Source organism: Bos mutus, chromosome 7, assembly GCF_027580195.1.
Source record: "Bos mutus isolate GX-2022 chromosome 7, NWIPB_WYAK_1.1, whole genome shotgun sequence".
Taxonomy (NCBI): domain Eukaryota; kingdom Metazoa; phylum Chordata; class Mammalia; order Artiodactyla; family Bovidae; genus Bos; species Bos mutus.
This window is the reverse complement of record NC_091623.1, coordinates 52,802,011-52,817,994: the sequence shown is the minus strand read 5'-3', so window position 1 is coordinate 52,817,994 and position 15,984 is coordinate 52,802,011. Positions and strand designations below refer to the sequence as shown.

The 15,984-nt window shown below is 54.3% G+C and overlaps 2 protein-coding genes across 3 annotated transcripts; one reads left to right on the top strand and one right to left on the bottom strand.

The window, feature by feature from the left end:
• Positions 1-1,781: 1,781 nt before the first annotated feature.
• On the bottom strand, positions 1,782-4,891 carry TRIR (telomerase RNA component interacting RNase). 2 transcript variants are annotated; one of them, XM_005900578.2, is made up of 3 exons: positions 4,459-4,877; positions 2,488-2,565; positions 1,782-2,201 (listed from the first exon to the last, which is right to left on the bottom strand). In XM_005900578.2, exons 1-3 carry the CDS (start codon positions 4,810-4,812, stop codon positions 2,094-2,096), a joined length of 540 nt encoding a protein of 179 aa, XP_005900640.2. In that variant the 5' UTR covers positions 4,813-4,877; the 3' UTR covers positions 1,782-2,093. The 2 variants fall into 2 exon arrangements, with proteins under 2 accessions (XP_005900640.2, XP_070229699.1); XM_070373598.1 differs by lacking the exon at positions 1,782-2,201 and having other exon boundaries at positions 2,489-2,565; positions 4,482-4,891.
• Positions 4,892-6,730: 1,839 nt separating this feature from the next.
• Positions 6,731-14,832, top strand: GET3 (guided entry of tail-anchored proteins factor 3, ATPase). Its single transcript, XM_005900523.3, has 7 exons — positions 6,731-6,916; positions 7,779-7,926; positions 11,559-11,707; positions 11,795-11,945; positions 13,695-13,802; positions 13,897-14,094; positions 14,493-14,832. Exons 1-7 carry the CDS (start codon positions 6,756-6,758, stop codon positions 14,622-14,624), a joined length of 1,047 nt encoding a protein of 348 aa, XP_005900585.2. The 5' UTR covers positions 6,731-6,755; the 3' UTR covers positions 14,625-14,832.
• The last annotated feature ends 1,152 nt before the right edge of the window (positions 14,833-15,984 follow it).

Here is a 15,984-nt window from a genome sequence, read left to right as displayed (position 1 = left end):
CCATTCTTGACCAGTTTACAGTTCCCCCTCTCATCACAGATCCCCTTTCATACTCCCCTCCCCACCCCCCAATCCCCTATAGAATGTATAATGGTGTTGTGTATTTTGTTTCTTGTTTCCCCCACAACCACAATGTTAGCTCCACTAGGACAGGGAATTTGGACTGTTGATATTTGCAATTCCCCACCCCGCACAGTCTGAATCTTGCAGTGTGAAGCTGTGGCGGGGGGTGGGCGGGGCTCAGTTGTGTCTCTTTGAACCCCATGGACTGTAGCCCACCAGGCTCTTCTATCCATGGGATTTCCCAGGCAAGCATACTGGATCGGGTTGCCATGTTCTCCTCCAAGGAATTTTCCCGACCTAGGGATGGAACCCACGTCTCCTGTGTCTGCCACATTGGCAGGCAGGTTCTTCACCACTGGGCCACCTGTGAGGCCCCATGGACAGGTGCTAACTCAGCCTTCATCGTTCTGCCTCTACAGGTCCCAGGCATGTGGTGACCACCATGGTCTTTGGAATCATGATGCTCCCCTAATAGAAGAGGGACTGGAGCCTGGCCATAGGATGGGCACAAGTGCCAAGAGGCTCAGCATTCATGCCTGGGAAGGCCTGGGAGATGGCCCCACAGCTGGGATGCTTCGATGTTGCTCCATAATAGATTTGAGTTAGGAGGCACAGTCATCTTAACACCTTGGTTGGCTCCACGGAGAGCAGGCAGCCAGGTAGCCTTCAGCTCCAAATAGGATGAGCAGTGGGGCCAGGAAGACACAGAATTACAAGGAACACTAGTAGGGGACGAGGGGCATCAGGCTTCCTTCAGGACATCTTGTCCCCTAGTATAGCAGCTGTCCTGTTCTGCAAGGTGGAAGAAACAAGCCCTTTTGCATTCTTTTTCCTGATCATATAAAAAACCACACCTTCCCTGGAAGGGCTACAAGTCGCTGGCAGGACAGACCAACCCCACTGGAACCCAGATCCTGGTCCTCTTTACTTCCTCCACTGCCAACACCCCATTAGCTCCTCTTGCCTGATCACAGCCTGGTCTCCTCCGTCTCCCAGGTTCTGCCCAGACCCTTTCAGCCAGAGGGATCCTGTTAAGATATAAAACATACCATGCCGCTCCTTACCACAGCCCCCCAAAGGTTTCTTCTTACGAATAAAGTCCCAAATTCTCAGCCTAGCACATGAGACTCTGCATATAACACATCCGGGCTTCTCACTCAGCTAGTTCCACTCACAGTGGCCTCCTCAAAGCTCCCCATGAAGGCCAGGCACCCTCCCTGTCTGTATACTGGCTGTTCACTACCCCACAGACAGGCTTCCTCACCTCCCTCAGGACTCTGATCCGACGTCTCCCTACAGCCTCTCTCCTGTACTTCTTTGCAGTCATCTCCCCAAATGGGTTCCCCTTTTTATCTGTGTCTGTTTCTTTCCACAAAGGCAGGAAGCACACGTGGTCTGTTTTGTTCACTGCAGTGGCCACAGGGCCTAGAAAAACCCAGGCACCCAGTAGGTGCTCCTTGTCTTTGGATCTGAACTGACAGCTTTGGCCCAGCCCAGATGGGACTGTGCAGACACTGAACAAGCACAACAGCAGGGCGTGGGGTGTGTGTCTCAGGCATGAATCCTGAGGAGAGTTCAACCCCAGGAGGGGTTGCACCCCCGTTATCCCCGACACCCCCACATCACTGGGGCAGACCCAGCCTTTGGTGGGTGTGCAACCAGCCAAGAGGGAAGGGCTTAAGTTGTAGAGAGCAAAGAAGGCAAACCAAGCACACAACTCCGGCACTAAGTCATGTTCTTTACTTCCCAGAAGTGATGGCTAAAGGGTGGGAGGTGGGGGTGAGAAAAGGAAGACAGAAAGAGCCAGTAGGAGGGAGGAGAGGGGACAGTAAAACACTGTTCTATGAAGTCTCAGGAGGCAAGTGCTCAAGGTAAAAAAGAGTCCTGGAGAATCATCCGCAGCTGCGGGAAGCATCTCGGTTTCCTTCTGTGTATAAGTCCTTGGGGGGAAAGGCTGCCGCGCTGCCACTGCATTAAATAGTTATGTACATCGCAGAGAGTCCCAGGCCGTGGGCAGGCAGGGAGGGGGGTCATTTCACCAGGGGCCGCGTTTTATCATCATCACCGCACTGGTGGGCTTTGTACTTTTTCACCTCTGCCATGTACTTGGCCCATGCATCACCTTTACTTGTTAATACCTGTGGGGGGGGGAGGAGGGATACACAGGGGGTTGGGAAGGGGATGCCAGGAACCAGGGTCAGGACTGTCCTGAGACAGCTGACCTACCCACAGCATATTGGGTCTGAGATAAAGATAAGCAGAAGCAAGTTATCCAGGAGCTGGGTTGAAAGCCCTCCTCCCCCACCCAGTACATCCATCCAAGGGCCAGATACTGAAGAGGGAGGGATGGGGCACCTCGGCCAGGCGCTGAGGCTAGAAGGAAAAGGCAACAGAGGCAGTCCCTGCCACAACCGGTCTGCTCACCTCATCCTCCGTCTTCTGCTTCTTGGCTACTATTCCCGTCTTGAGGGCTAGTTTGTTCCCGCCTCTGCGCTTGCCCACCTGGGTGAAGGGACAGAAGACTGCAACGGTTACAGGAGCCGGGGCCCGCCCTTGGCGGCGCTGAGGCCCACTACACCTTCCTAGCCCGGCCCGGTGGCCCGTCCCGACGCCGCGCCCAGCTCCGCCAGCCGGCCGACCTGCGCAGCAATCAGAGAGGAGCACACGCGACTCAGCGCCTGCCCTGGGCCCATGATGCCCAGGCAGTCCTGGGCCCCCCAGCTGTCTTCCCAGGGAGAGAGAAGAATCCCCACAGGAGGGGGATGAGCTCTGTCCTCACTATCCCCTATTACAGACCACACAGGCAGCAACAGCTCCCTTTATTGAGCACTTACTGTATACTAAGCCCTGTGCCAAGTGGCTTTGGATGTATCATCTCCTTCCACTTTCACAGTCACCTTAAGATGAAGGTGACAACCGTCCCCATTGGACAGATGAGGAAACACCTTTGAAAAGGAGAAGGCTGTCCTCTGGATCATGCTGACAGCAGACAGTGGAGCTGGATTCAGGGTCAGGTGTGTTGAGTCCAGGGAGCAGCAGTCTTAGCCACCGCCTAATGCTGTTCCCTGACACCTAACCTGGCCTGGCCTCTTTGAGGGTGCTCCCACAAATGGCCCCTCGATGACCAAATGGAAAAGGCAGTGACAACTACTGCTACTCTCATTCACAGGGGGGCACTCGGCTGCCACCCAGTTCTCACACCAGCCCAGGCCCTGTCACTTCCCATTCTTCAAATCTAAGATTTAGCCTGAACTTTCCTCCCGGTCCTCTATTTTCTCCCACAAACTGAGGGCTTCTTGTGTACCAAGGGCCGTGACAGGCTTTACAGACATCCTGTCCCTGGCCCTCAACCAGGTGTAAAGTGACCTGAGCTGCTGAGACTATTCTCACACTCATTTTTGACAGATGAAGAAACTTGACGCACCCCCACCCAAGTCCATTACTCTTAAGTCAACACTTTTTTTCTCCACACCACAGGAACTTGCTCTCAACACCAGAGACAAAGCCAGCTCAGGGTTGACAATCAATACAGGTGCCCTTTTTTAGCCTAGAGTTTCTCAATCTTAGGCACTAATGACATTTTGAACTGGATCATGTTTGCTGGGGAGGAGGAGGAGAGAGTTGTTCTGTTTCAGGATGTTGAGCAGCAGCCCTGCCCTCTGCTCATGAATGTCCGTTCTGACGACCACGGATGTCCCCAGACTTCGTCAAGTGTGGAGATGGGGTAGGGGGAAATCGTCCCCAGTTGAGAACCACTGGTTTAGTCCTTCCTGTAAGGCTTGCCCAGTGGTAATCACATAAGAAGATGCCCACTTTTGCAAGCAGGGAAAATGAGGTTAGGCCATCTCAGACGCTCCAGGAGAGCAGTGATGCCTGTCATGTTCAGCACAGCATATCCATCACCTAGCACAGTGACCAGCACAAGGTAAGGTGCTCAATAAATGGACACCGGACGAATGAGAATCATGGAACTCAAGCAAATCTCCTAGGTCACACAGTAAGCAGTCTGAGTCTTTCATTCACACAGCTCAGACTCCAGACTTGAATATGACACCCATTCCCATAGTAGAAGATGGTCCCCAAATCCAAAGTTCGGGTGAGTACCACTCAAACAGGAATTCTAGTACCCTGGTCTCCCGATCCTCGGAACGCTGTTTCCAATGGAATCCCCCGCCCCCCCAGCTCCCAGTTCCTGCGGGCAGACTCCTGGGGTCCCCATCTCCGCCCCCAGACCTCTCTTGTCGGGAATCCAGGTTCTGAATCCTCAGCGGGTGACCCGGACGGCCCCCTGATCGGGGTCAGAGGGTGGACCTGGATCCCGATCCCCTTTCTCGGTCCCGATTCCCCAGGCCAAGGAAGACCCTGGCGCCCGCCCCCACCCCCGCGGCTCCTTACGAAGCTGAGCGTGGGGCCCGGACCGCCCTTCCTCTTCGGATCCCCGGGACCCGCGGCGGCAGCGGTGGCTGGCTGATCGGGTCGCTGCGGGCCCGGGGGCGGCTCCTCCTGCCGCTGCCGCTGCTCCTCCTCCATCTTCCGCTTGAACAGCTCCAGGAAGCTGCCGTCGTTGGCGAACAAGTTCACGCCGCCCGACACCGGGCTCGAACCCGCGCCCGACACTTCATCATCCCCGCTCTCGGGCGACGTCCCGGGCCCCGACTCAGCCCATCGGCTTCCGCCGCCGCCGCCGCCACCCGCGGGGCCCGGCGCCTCCCGACCGGGAGGCTCCGCCCGTCTCCCTCGGGCAGCCATTTTGTCACCAGGTGCCGCGCAAAGGACTCCGGGAAGGCCGCTCCCGGCCCCGCGCTTGGCGCCCGACAAGCCTGGTCCCGGGCAATGCATGCCGGGAAGACCCGTCTTGGTGCTTAGGAGACCGCAGTGGGGGCGGGGCATGAGGGGCGGGGCAAATGAGGAAAAAGGCCTGACGCGGCGCGCCCTCAAGCAGCTGCCCCGGCCCGCCCCGGCCCGCCCCGCCGGGTCCCGCGGAACATTATAACCCTGCTAGGCTCCTGCTGGCGTTATGCAGAGATGGTCTCTTCCGGAATGAGACTATTGTTTGGTTCTGGGTATTGTAGCTGGCTCTCGGAGTGAGGTTCCCGCTTGGGACTCGGTGGTGTACTGGCTTTTCGGGGCTAGAATCTCCTTCTGACACCCGGGATAATTTCAATGAGGGGAGAGACGTTGCCTGGCTGTGTGCTCAGCTGATACCTCGGAACCTGGGTCCCTAACTAAAACTAGCTAGAGGGCATATCTAGCCTGGTCCCCGAGAACAGAAATGGGGGTATCTCTTGATTAGGTACCTATTTCTGGGATGCAGCTTTCATTTGGAAACAGACGCAGCTCACTCCAAGAAGCTGAGAGGTTCATATCTGCAAATCAGGGTATTACTTTATGTGCTGCTGCTGCTAAGTCGCTTCAGTCGTGTCCGATTCTGTGCGACCCCATAGACGGCAGCCCACCAGGCTCCCCCATCCCTGGGATTCTCCAAGCAAGAACACTGGAGTGGGTTGCCATTTCCTTCTCCAATGCATGAAAGTGAAAAGTGAAAGTGAAGTTCTTTATGTGCTAGAGTACTGAAATGAAGCCGCGGATATTTCTAGGTTGGAGTCTCCAACTAAGGTATTCTAAGTCACTTCAGTCGTGTCCGACTCTGTGCGACCCCATAGACGGCAGCCCACCAGGCTCCCCCATCCCTGGGATTCTCCAGGCAAGAACACTGGAGTGGGTTGCCATTTCCTTCTCCAATGCATGAAAGTGAAAAGTGAAAGTGAAGTCGCTCGGTCATGTCCGACTCTTAGCGACCCCATGGACTGCAGCCTACCAGGCTCCTCCATCCATGGGATTTTCCAGGCAAGAGTACTGGAGTGGGTCCGCAAAAGGGCCTGGGACCAAGCATATATTCCTGCCCAGGGCAGAGTTTAAAACAGAATTGGCTGAATTGAAGTTTCCCCTCGAACCTGGGGTAAAGTGGAAGCAGGCTTTGGGGAATCGGGTGCCTTCTACGACAAGGATGCAAGCCCGCATAGGAGCTCAGGGCTCACTAGACAAGGATCTGCGGACCTCGCCCACAACTGGAGTAATTCTCTCTCTAACCCACTCGCAGCGCCGAAACTGTCTCCAGCCAAACTAATCGGTTCGTCTGTGATTGGTTTGCATCCGGAGCCCGATGGCTCCCAGCCAATTGAATGACAGAAGAGACGTACCTGAGGGGTGCTGGGACCCAGTTCGGAGAATAGGGGCGAGAAATGATCGACAAGAAGTTGAGCCTATGGAGTCAGGTCAGGGGGGGACCTCGGAACTAACTTCTTGAAAAGGGCATGGAATGGGTGTTTGGTCGGTTGCTAAGGGGAGGTTGGCGCTACCGGGACGTGAGAGTGTTTGGTGAAAGTAAGAAAAGATGTAGCCAATGAAAGGAGTGCTGCTAGACTTAGAGGCCAATCAGTAAAGGGGGTATCCTGGGATGTACCAATGCATTAATTAGACAGGGGGAGTCTTTGAAGAAAATGTAGACAAGAGGCTGACATGGTGAAGCTTGGAAGGGAAGACATTGGACATATAGCTTCTATTAGCTCCTAGAAGTTAAGCTATGAGGAAATTAGTTCACCCTTCTAGCCCTGATGGGGATATGATAGGAAAGTTCCCCTGCAGGTAATTTGCATGGTGCGCTCCGCTTGATCACGTGAGCCGGTTCCAAGATGGCGGCAGGGGTGGCCGGGTCGGGGGTTGAGGCAGAGGAGTTCGAGGATGCCCCTGATGTGGAGCCGCTGGAGCCCACGCTTAGCAACATCATCGAGCAGCGCAGCCTTAAGTGGATCTTCGTTGGGGGCAAAGGTGGAGTTGGCAAAACAACCTGCAGGTAAAAGGGCTGCGGTGGGGGCCGGGAAAACGGGTGGGATGTACCACAGGGTGAAGGGGAGGCGAAAGACCGGGTCTTACAGCACCCCAGCACCAGCCGGGCAAGAGGGCTGGGGCGGGGTCTTCTGGATTGTACTCTCCAGAAGTTATCTGGAGCAAATGGAAGATATCTCCTGAAAGCCGGCCGGGCACCCTCTGAGTTGGACCATCCCTTTTGGGGCACAAGGGCTGAACCACGTTGAATACAGCGCACGGGGTCCGGGAGAGCATTTAGATGTCCCATCAGGTAGACTGTACCAGAGTGTGCCCAGAGAAGGGGAGGGGCACCTGAGCGAACTATCCTAATCTGGTGAACCTTGGCATTCTCTGCCCACGTGGGGGTGGAAGGCGGGAGGGAGGGCACATGATCAGGCTATCCCAATCAGCTGGGAGGAGAGGGAGGGATCCCCCGAGCAGATTACCCTGGACAAATGGACCGAACCACCGAGTTTAGCAAGAGGTGCAAAGGACCCCTTAGCTTAGCGTTGAGGGAGCGGACACAGGGTCAGGCTATGCTGGCTGGACAGCCAGATCATGATGCCACTCTGTGCCAGCGAAGAAGCAGACATCACACCAGACTGACACACTCAGCCGAATCTTACCAGTCTAGTCAGGTGAAAGGTTCAGTAGGTGAGATCTGAGAGGGTCCCACTGCAGAGATTGAGGCCTGATCCCACAGTCCTCCATACTCTTCTCTCAAGGCCCTTACTGATCCAGGTCCCCTGCTCCTGCGACCCTTCATCTCCCCTTGCAGACCTAGGGAGCAGAGCCTGACTCTTCACCACCACCACCCCCGCCCACCTTTTGACCTTTCTTTTGCCCAGCTGCAGCCTAGCAGTCCAGCTGTCCAAGGGGCGGGAGAGTGTTCTGATCATCTCCACCGACCCAGCCCACAACATCTCCGATGCATTTGACCAGAAGTTCTCCAAGGTGCCTACCAAGGTCAAAGGCTATGACAACCTCTTTGCCATGGTGAGTGCAATAGGGCTCAGGCCTACGCCACGCCCCACCCCCGAATTCTGTCAAAGGCACCTTCAGGCCTTTCCTGTGAACACCCATCATTAGCTACCATGTCCTGCCGGTTCTCCAGCCTCTTGTCTCTCCACTTTCCCCTCTTCAGCATACCCACAGGGGACTGGGTGAGAGACGTTTGTGGATCAGAAAGGAAACCAGAGTAGCTGGAGATTGTGAGCAAGGGGAGGGGAGGGAGACATCAATAAGAGTCACATGGTATAGGACCTAGCAGGCCACTGGGAGCACTTCAGCTTTGTTTCCAAGTTTATACATATTTTTATATTTATTTTTATTACGTATTTGGTTGCTCTGGACCTTAGTGCCAGGTCTTAGTTGCAGCACACAGAATCTTTAGTTGCAGCATGTGGGATCTAGTTTCCCAACCAGGTGTTGAACCCAGGTCCCCTGCATTGGGAGGGTGGAGTCTTAGGCACTGGACCACTAGGGAAGTCCCTGATTCCGAGTTTAAAGGGAAGCTGTTTGTTTTAAGCCGAATAATGTCATGGGCCTCATCGTTTTTCGAAAAGTTCCCTGTAGCTTTCATGAAGAGATTGGACTCTAAAGTCAAGAATGAAAACAAAGAGAACTGGGACAGTGACCAGACTAGAAATGGTGGCAGCCAAAACTTGGTGGGGAGGGAGGTGAGAAGTGGCAAAATTTGGGATTTATTTTCATTTGTTTGGCTGCAGTGGGTCTTCATTGTCATATACAGGGGCTTCTGTTGCAGTATGTGGGTTTAGTTGCCCCATGGCATTGGGATCTTAGTTCCCTGACCGGGTATTGTGTCTGCATCCCCTGCATTGGAAGGCGGATTCTTAACCACTAGACCACCAGGGAAATCCTGGGATGTATTTTGGAATTAAAGCAGTTTGACTGTTTGGTTATAATGCATGAGGAAAAGAAATGAATTCAGTACATGTCTTAGTTGACTCCCTGGGCAACTGAGATGGAGAAGACTGGGAGAGGAGCAGGTGTAGAAGGCAAAAATGGGGAATTTTATTTGGCTTAGTAAGACCAAGGTGCCCACTGGTCATCCAGATGGAGACATCAGGACAGTGGCTTAGTTATATGAGCCTAGAGGAAGAGGTTGGCATTGAGAGTCATTGTCCCAAGGGTGATATTTATTTAAAGCTGCATGAATAGAGAAAAGAGTGAGAGAATAGAGAGGCCTAGAAACAACTCTGGGGGCATATCAGCATTTAGGGTCCAGCAGAGGAAGAGGAAGAATCAGTGAAAGAGGCCAAGGAGGAGCCCCAGGTGAGGTGGGAGGGAAGCAAGATAGTCCCGGCTCCTAAACTTGAGGAGGACAAAGGGACTTGGGCAGAAAGATTGCTGGCTCTGACAGGCACATCTGTTTTAAGCAGATCACCCTGGGAATGGGCACAAAAGCCTGCCTGGAGTGGGTGAACCAAAGTGGAGACAGTGATCACCATGATGGGAGCAGAGAAGTGAGCGTGGCCATCCCTGGAGGGAAATGGGAACGAGCGTTAAGGAAGGCTTTTCTGAGAAAGGAGATGCTAAGAGCACGTGTGTTTGCTGATACAAATGCTTCAGAGAATTCTCTGGCAGTCCAGTGGTTAGAGCTCTGGGCTCTCTCTCTTTACTGAGGACCAGGTTCAACCGCTGGTTCAGGAACTAAGGTCCCAGAAGCTGTTCAGTGTGGCCCCAAAAAAAAAAAAATGCTTCAGGAGGGAATAAGGATGCCAGCCGAGGAGGGGCCTCAAGTGGGCGTCTGCTTGCTCCAGTGCACAGACCCAGGACTTGGGCTCTGCCAGGACCAGGGGCTTGGAAGGAAGGACTGGGGCATTTTCTAGGGTGAAATGAGAGTGTTGGTGGCCAGTGGCTTCACTTTCTCACTGAGGCACAAGCCCCAGCAGAGACTGCGGGCCACTTGTGAAAGAAAGTGTTTGAGGAAGGAGAAGATGTGGCGTTAATACTCCCACCGGTGCATTGTCTGGCTCGTCAAATGCCCATTGGAGATTTGCGATCAGCAGTGGGGAGCAAGGTGAAGCTATTTGTCAGGCGTGTTCCTCGGATGTTTACCTTGGTGCAGCCATGCCAGCGAGCTGCAAATAATGAGAATGGCGCTTTTGCCAACTGCAGAGGGAAAAGAGGGTGTGTGTATGCAGAAGCATCCTTTGGAGACTCGGCTGGATAAGGGTGCTGGCCAAGAGGAACACCGACAGTGAACAAGGGGGCAGAGGGGTGGGGATGAGGTGGCCCAGAGAGATCTAGAAGTTGAGAGAGCTGGGGTCAAAGAGTGGGCCAGTAGCTAGGAATAACCCATCAAGGGTGTGACTTCCCCCACAGGGAAGTGGTCTCTGAGGCCAGGGAGTTGAGGGATTCACCACAGAAACCATGAACTCAGAAAGAAGAGGTACAGGCTTCCCTGGTGGCTCAGTGGTAAAGAATCCACCTACAATGCTGGAGACACGGGTTTGATCCCCACGATGCAGGAGGATCCCACGTGCCGAAGAGCAACTAAGCCCATGTGCTACAACCGTTGAACCTGTGCTCTAGAGCCTGGGTGCTGCAACTACTGAAGCCCGAGAGCCCTAGAGCTTGTGCTCCACAAAAAGAGAAGCCGCCGCGATGAGAAGCCTGCACACTACAATTAGAGAAAAGCCCTTGCAGCAAAGAAGAACTCAGCATTGCCAAAAATAAATAAAATAATTATTAAAAAAAAGAAGAAAAAGAGGTAACGCAGGCAGAGGATAGAGAGGCATTGAGTGCAAGACAGGCCAGGGACCCCAGGCTGGTTATCCTTTCATGGATCCTACATCCAAGTTGAGGAGCTACTCTGTGCCACACACTTCCCAGGTATTGGGGACACCACAGTGAACAAGACAATCCAAACCCCTTCCCTCATGGGGCCGGCACTCTGGTGTGGAGATGGTGATGAATGTGATAAGTAGACACCATGTGCGTGTGTGCTTAGTTGCTAAGTTGTGTCTGACTCCATTATGGCCCCATGGACTGTAGCACACCAGGCTCCTCTCTCCATAGGATTTCCCAGGCAAGAATACTGGAGTGGGTTTCCGTTTCCTTCTCCAGGGGATCTTCAAGAGGCCAGATGTTAAGGAGAAAGGAAAAGAGGGCCGCGGGGGCTAGGGCTGCACTGTTAGGTTGGGCATTTAAGGAAGACTCATGTTACAGGACTGATCTGGAAGAGGTCCTGGGCTGGGTCGGGGAACAGCCAGTGAAAAGTCCCTGCAGGGACTTCCCCAGCAGTCCAGTGGTTAAGACCCCGTGCTTCCACTGCAGGCGGCACGGGTTCGATCCCTTTTCAGGGAACTCAGATCCCACACATTGCGTGATGTGGCCAGATAAAAAGAAAAGGCCTTGAAGTGGGCTCTGGGTTCCATCTGGGCACTGAGGACAGTTGACAATCTTCCATCTGCTTGTTTGACAATCTGTGGTCGCTGAATACCTGAAGTGCCTAAGGGAGGGGTCATGGCACCTCGGGGGTCTCCTCAGCTGTGACCAATGGTGGACTGTGCTCAGGTGCACCCCAGGCTCCCTCAGGCTCTGTGCCTCGGTGCCAAGGCCCCAGCCACAGCAGCCTGAATCTTGACCCCTTCGGCCCGAAGGAGATTGACCCCAGCCTGGGCGTGGCGGAGCTGCCAGACGAGTTCTTTGAAGAGGACAACATGCTGAGCATGGGCAAAAAGATGATGCAAGAAGCTATGAGCGCATTCCCAGGCATCGACGAGGCCATGAGCTACGCAGAGGTGATGAGGTCAGGCGCGGCCAGGGGTACTGGGTGCTGCCTGGGACTGGGGGCAGAAGAAAGGGCAGAGCGGGCCTGACCCTCTTCTCCCTGCAGGCTGGTGAAGGGCATGAACTTCTCCGTGGTGGTGTTCGACACTGCGCCCACAGGCCACACGCTGAGGCTGCTCAACTTCCCCACCATCGTCGAGCGGGGGCTTGGCCGCCTCATGCAGATCAAGAACCAGATCAGCCCCTTCATCTCACAGGCAGGCAGGGCCCCCGGGCAGCCAGGAATCCCCTGAGTCAGAGCAGGGCTCCCAGTCACACCGTGACAAAGGCCTTTACCACGTGCCCTCTCACTCAGCGCTTCCCAGTGGGTGGGTTGGGTCTTCACTGTGGAGGAACTGTCTGCCCCCCTCCACAGCCCTCGATGTCCCTGCCTCCACCTCTTGAGTGCCCCAGACAGAGCTTGAAACCACATAGAGTAAGTCCAGTACATATGAACGAGTCCCGTTCTGAGATCAAGTTTGTAAGTCCAGTTTGTCTGTAAGTTCAACACAGAAACCAGGTACCCAAAGAACACAGTTGTCTTTGTAGTTCTCTACTGTACTGTTGTTTAATTGCTCAGTCGCTTCTGACTTTGTTGTGACCCCATGAACTGTAGCCCACCAGGCTCCTCTGTCCATGGGATTTCCCAGGCAAGAATTCGGGAGTTGGTTGTCATTTCCTTCACCAGGGGATCTTCCCAACCCAGGGATCAAACCTGAGTCTCCTGCATCAGCAGGCGGGTTCTTTACTGCTGAGCCCCCAGGGAAGCCCATACCATACTGTAATGGGTTTATAATACTTCTTGCACAAATAATACATAAAAAATACAAAAAATAAAACATTTTTAAGTTCACAGGGCAGTACCTTAGAAAGTGCAGTAGTGCAGTACAACAGTTGGCATACAGATCAGGCAAGAAGAGTTACTGACTGGAGAAGGGAGAGGAGGTAGGAGGTGGTAGAGCTGAAGGATCGTCAGCAATAGGAGACAGAGGGCAAGCTGCAGTTTCAGTCGCTCCTGACATTAATAGCACAAGCTCTGGTTTCTGGCTGAAACCAGATGTATGTTTGTATCTTCAAAAGTTCACAACTTGAAGGTTCCTCTTTAGGGGACTTACCGTATCCAGAGCCAGGTGACCCAGGTTCAGATGCACTGCACTCTGGTGTGATACTGCTCTGTGACCTCAAGTCACGTCCCCTCTCTAGGCCATGTCTGTCAAATGGAGAGCATGTGAATCCCCCCACCATGGGTTATTGTTAGCACAAACATGACAACCCTACTGACCCCACGCTTCTGCACACCACTCCCACCTCCCTGGTTATGGGTGGTCCCCTAGTGGGGACTTGAATCTCAGGTAGTAACTTTTTTTTCTATTGGTGGTTGCTCTGGGTCTCCATTTCTGCGAGGGCTTTTGTCTAGTTACAGCAAGCGGAGATTACTCTCTAGTTGCAGTGCCTGGGCTTCTCACTGCAGTGGCTTCTCTTGTTTCAGAGCACAGTCTCTAGGTGCAGGGGCTTCCGTAGTTGGGGCATACAGGCTTAGTTGCTCCTCAGCATGTGGGATCTTCTGGGATCAGGGATCAAACTCATGTCTCCCGCTTTGGCAGGTGGATTCTTAACCACTGAGCCATCAGGGAAGCCCCCCTCAGATAGTAAAATTTGTGGAGCATTTCCTGTGTGCCAGGCACCCTTCTGAGTGTGTGACAGTGTGTTGTATAGGACAGCAGCTCTACACATGGGGAAACCGAGGCACTAACCTGGCCATGGTCCCACAAAAATGGCAGAGCTGGGGCTGGACCCGTATGATCTGCTCAAGGGCCCACATCTTAAACCACTGGGAGGTGTTGGGATTCGTTTCCTCCCATCTCCCCCCATCCGCCCTGCCCTCCCCAACCAAGTTGTCTAGTGAGCTGGACCCAGGGAGTGTAATGGGCACCAGGTAAACCATGAGCCCTCTCCCATCCCCATAGATGTGCAACATGCTGGGCCTCGGCGACATGAACGCAGACCAGCTGGCCTCCAAGCTAGAGGAGACGCTGCCTGTCATCCGCTCGGTCAGCGAGCAGTTCAAGGACCCTGTGAGTTCAGGTCCAGGTGGGCGGTGAGAGGCTCCGGGAACCACGGGGACAGGGCTGAGACCTGCCCTTCCCTGTCCTCTCTTGCCTCCCGCAGGAGCAAACAACCTTCATCTGTGTGTGCATCGCGGAGTTCCTGTCCCTGTATGAAACCGAACGGCTGATCCAGGAGCTGGCCAAGTGCAAGATTGACACGCACAACATCATCGTCAACCAGCTCGTCTTCCCTGATCCCGAGAAGCCCTGCAAGATGTGTGAGGCCCGCCACAAGATCCAAGCCAAGTACCTGGATCAGGTGTGCACACCCACCCTCCCGCCAGTCTCACACTTTGACCCCAGAAGCTGCGGTCTAGCCCAGCCCAGCCGGCCCAGCTGACCTTTTACTGTGTTCTCTGATCTTTTGCTCCATCTCACTCTCTGTTCATCTGCCTAATCCCCTGCCCTTCATCTCCTGCTTCAGACCTAATTCTGGCCTTTGTAGACTAGCTGGCCTGGGTATCTCTGATCCTGGGGAGTGGGAGGTCCAGGCCTGTGATCTCTGACCTCACTGGCGTCACTCCCACCCATGACCCTGTGAAGTCCTTGCTCATATTCTCTCCCTGACCTGAGACCCCCCAGCCTGACCCTTTACACCGATCACATCCTATCCCTGCCCCGGGGCCCCCTGACTGCTGCCTTCTGCCCCCGCCACAGATGGAGGACCTATATGAAGACTTCCACATTGTGAAGCTGCCGCTGCTGCCCCATGAGGTTCGGGGAGCAGACAAGGTCAACACCTTCTCCGCTCTCCTCCTGGAGCCCTACAAGCCCCCCAGCGCGCAGTAGCACCTCCACCAGCCCCAGCTGCCATTTCACACCCACCCGCCACCCACCGGGGCAGAGTTTGCACAAAGTTCCCCCCCTAATACAGGGGAACCACTTGGGGGATGGGAGGCGGGGAGGGGGTCTTTTCCCCCTGGTGGGGCTGGGGGAGCTATAGCTGCCCCCCACCTCTCCCCACTTCTCCTCCCTCAATAAAATGATCTTAAACTTCTGTGGATATTGATATGAGGTGGGAGCTGGGGCTTAATACCTTCATGTACAGTTGCACAGGTTGTACACTGCACAAAGATGTCACATCCAGAGAGGCATTGTCACAACAGAAATCTAATAGAGATGCATGTTTATTGTGGCAATTTTGGAAGGAGGGTTCTTTGGTAAAGGGGTGCTGTTTTCTTGGTCTTTATGGGTCAGGGTGTCCTTCAGGGCTGTAAAGCCTGGAGTAGAAGAAGTTGCATCTGCCCACGTCCTTCAGGGCTCAGAGCGTGGGAACCAAGAGGCCCCTTGGCCAGCCCCAGGCTGGCGGGGAGCGGATTAGGCCGGCAGCGGGCCCAGCACTGCCTGCTGTTTGGTTTGCGAATTAGTGGGCGCCCTGGGCAGAGGCTGGGCTTGCCAGACTGGGGATTAACAGTCTCCACCCACCTCTCCCCCACAACCAATTCCTGTTCTATGGAATGGCGTGGCATCAGCCTGTCCCAGCACAGGACTGCAACAGGGGGACAGTTTAGGGGACAAGATGACAAAAAATCTCAGAGGCTAGAGGGGCCCTGAAGTCCCATCCTGCCCCCAGAGCAGTCTTAGTGGCCTGTAGCATGTTTCCTGCAGTTTGAGTACCAGTCCCCTGTTCTTAAAATGGAGACAGAAGTGTGGCCATTCATAGGGCCCTGGCACAAATTCACCTGACCTTGGAAGGGTCAGCACACCAGCCTGAAAGACACCTAACAGTCCACCTTCTCCCCTTCACGCTTCCCTCTGCCACTCCCTGGACAGTCACACCCTGCTTGAGAGACCCAGGATTGGCATGATCTTGGGCATTTGCAAGTTCCAAGCTGGCGCTAAATGTGGGTGGGGGAAGAAGGGGTGCTTGGGGACACACATGAGTCAGGAAGCAGTGTTTAGATAGCACACATCCAGGATCTAGGTGGGCTAGGGTGTGCATATGTAAAGGGAACCCAGCCACGAGCCTAGACGTGTCCCCCCCAAATCCGTCGGGTTGCATACAAGCCAGTATAGGCAGGTCCATGTCAGGGAAGTGCTTGTAACCTAACCAAACTGCTCAGGGTTCAAATCCCAGGTGTGTCATGAAAGGGCTGTGTGTCATCAGGGCCTCAGTTTAGCGGGAATAATAGCGGGAATAACAAAGTCA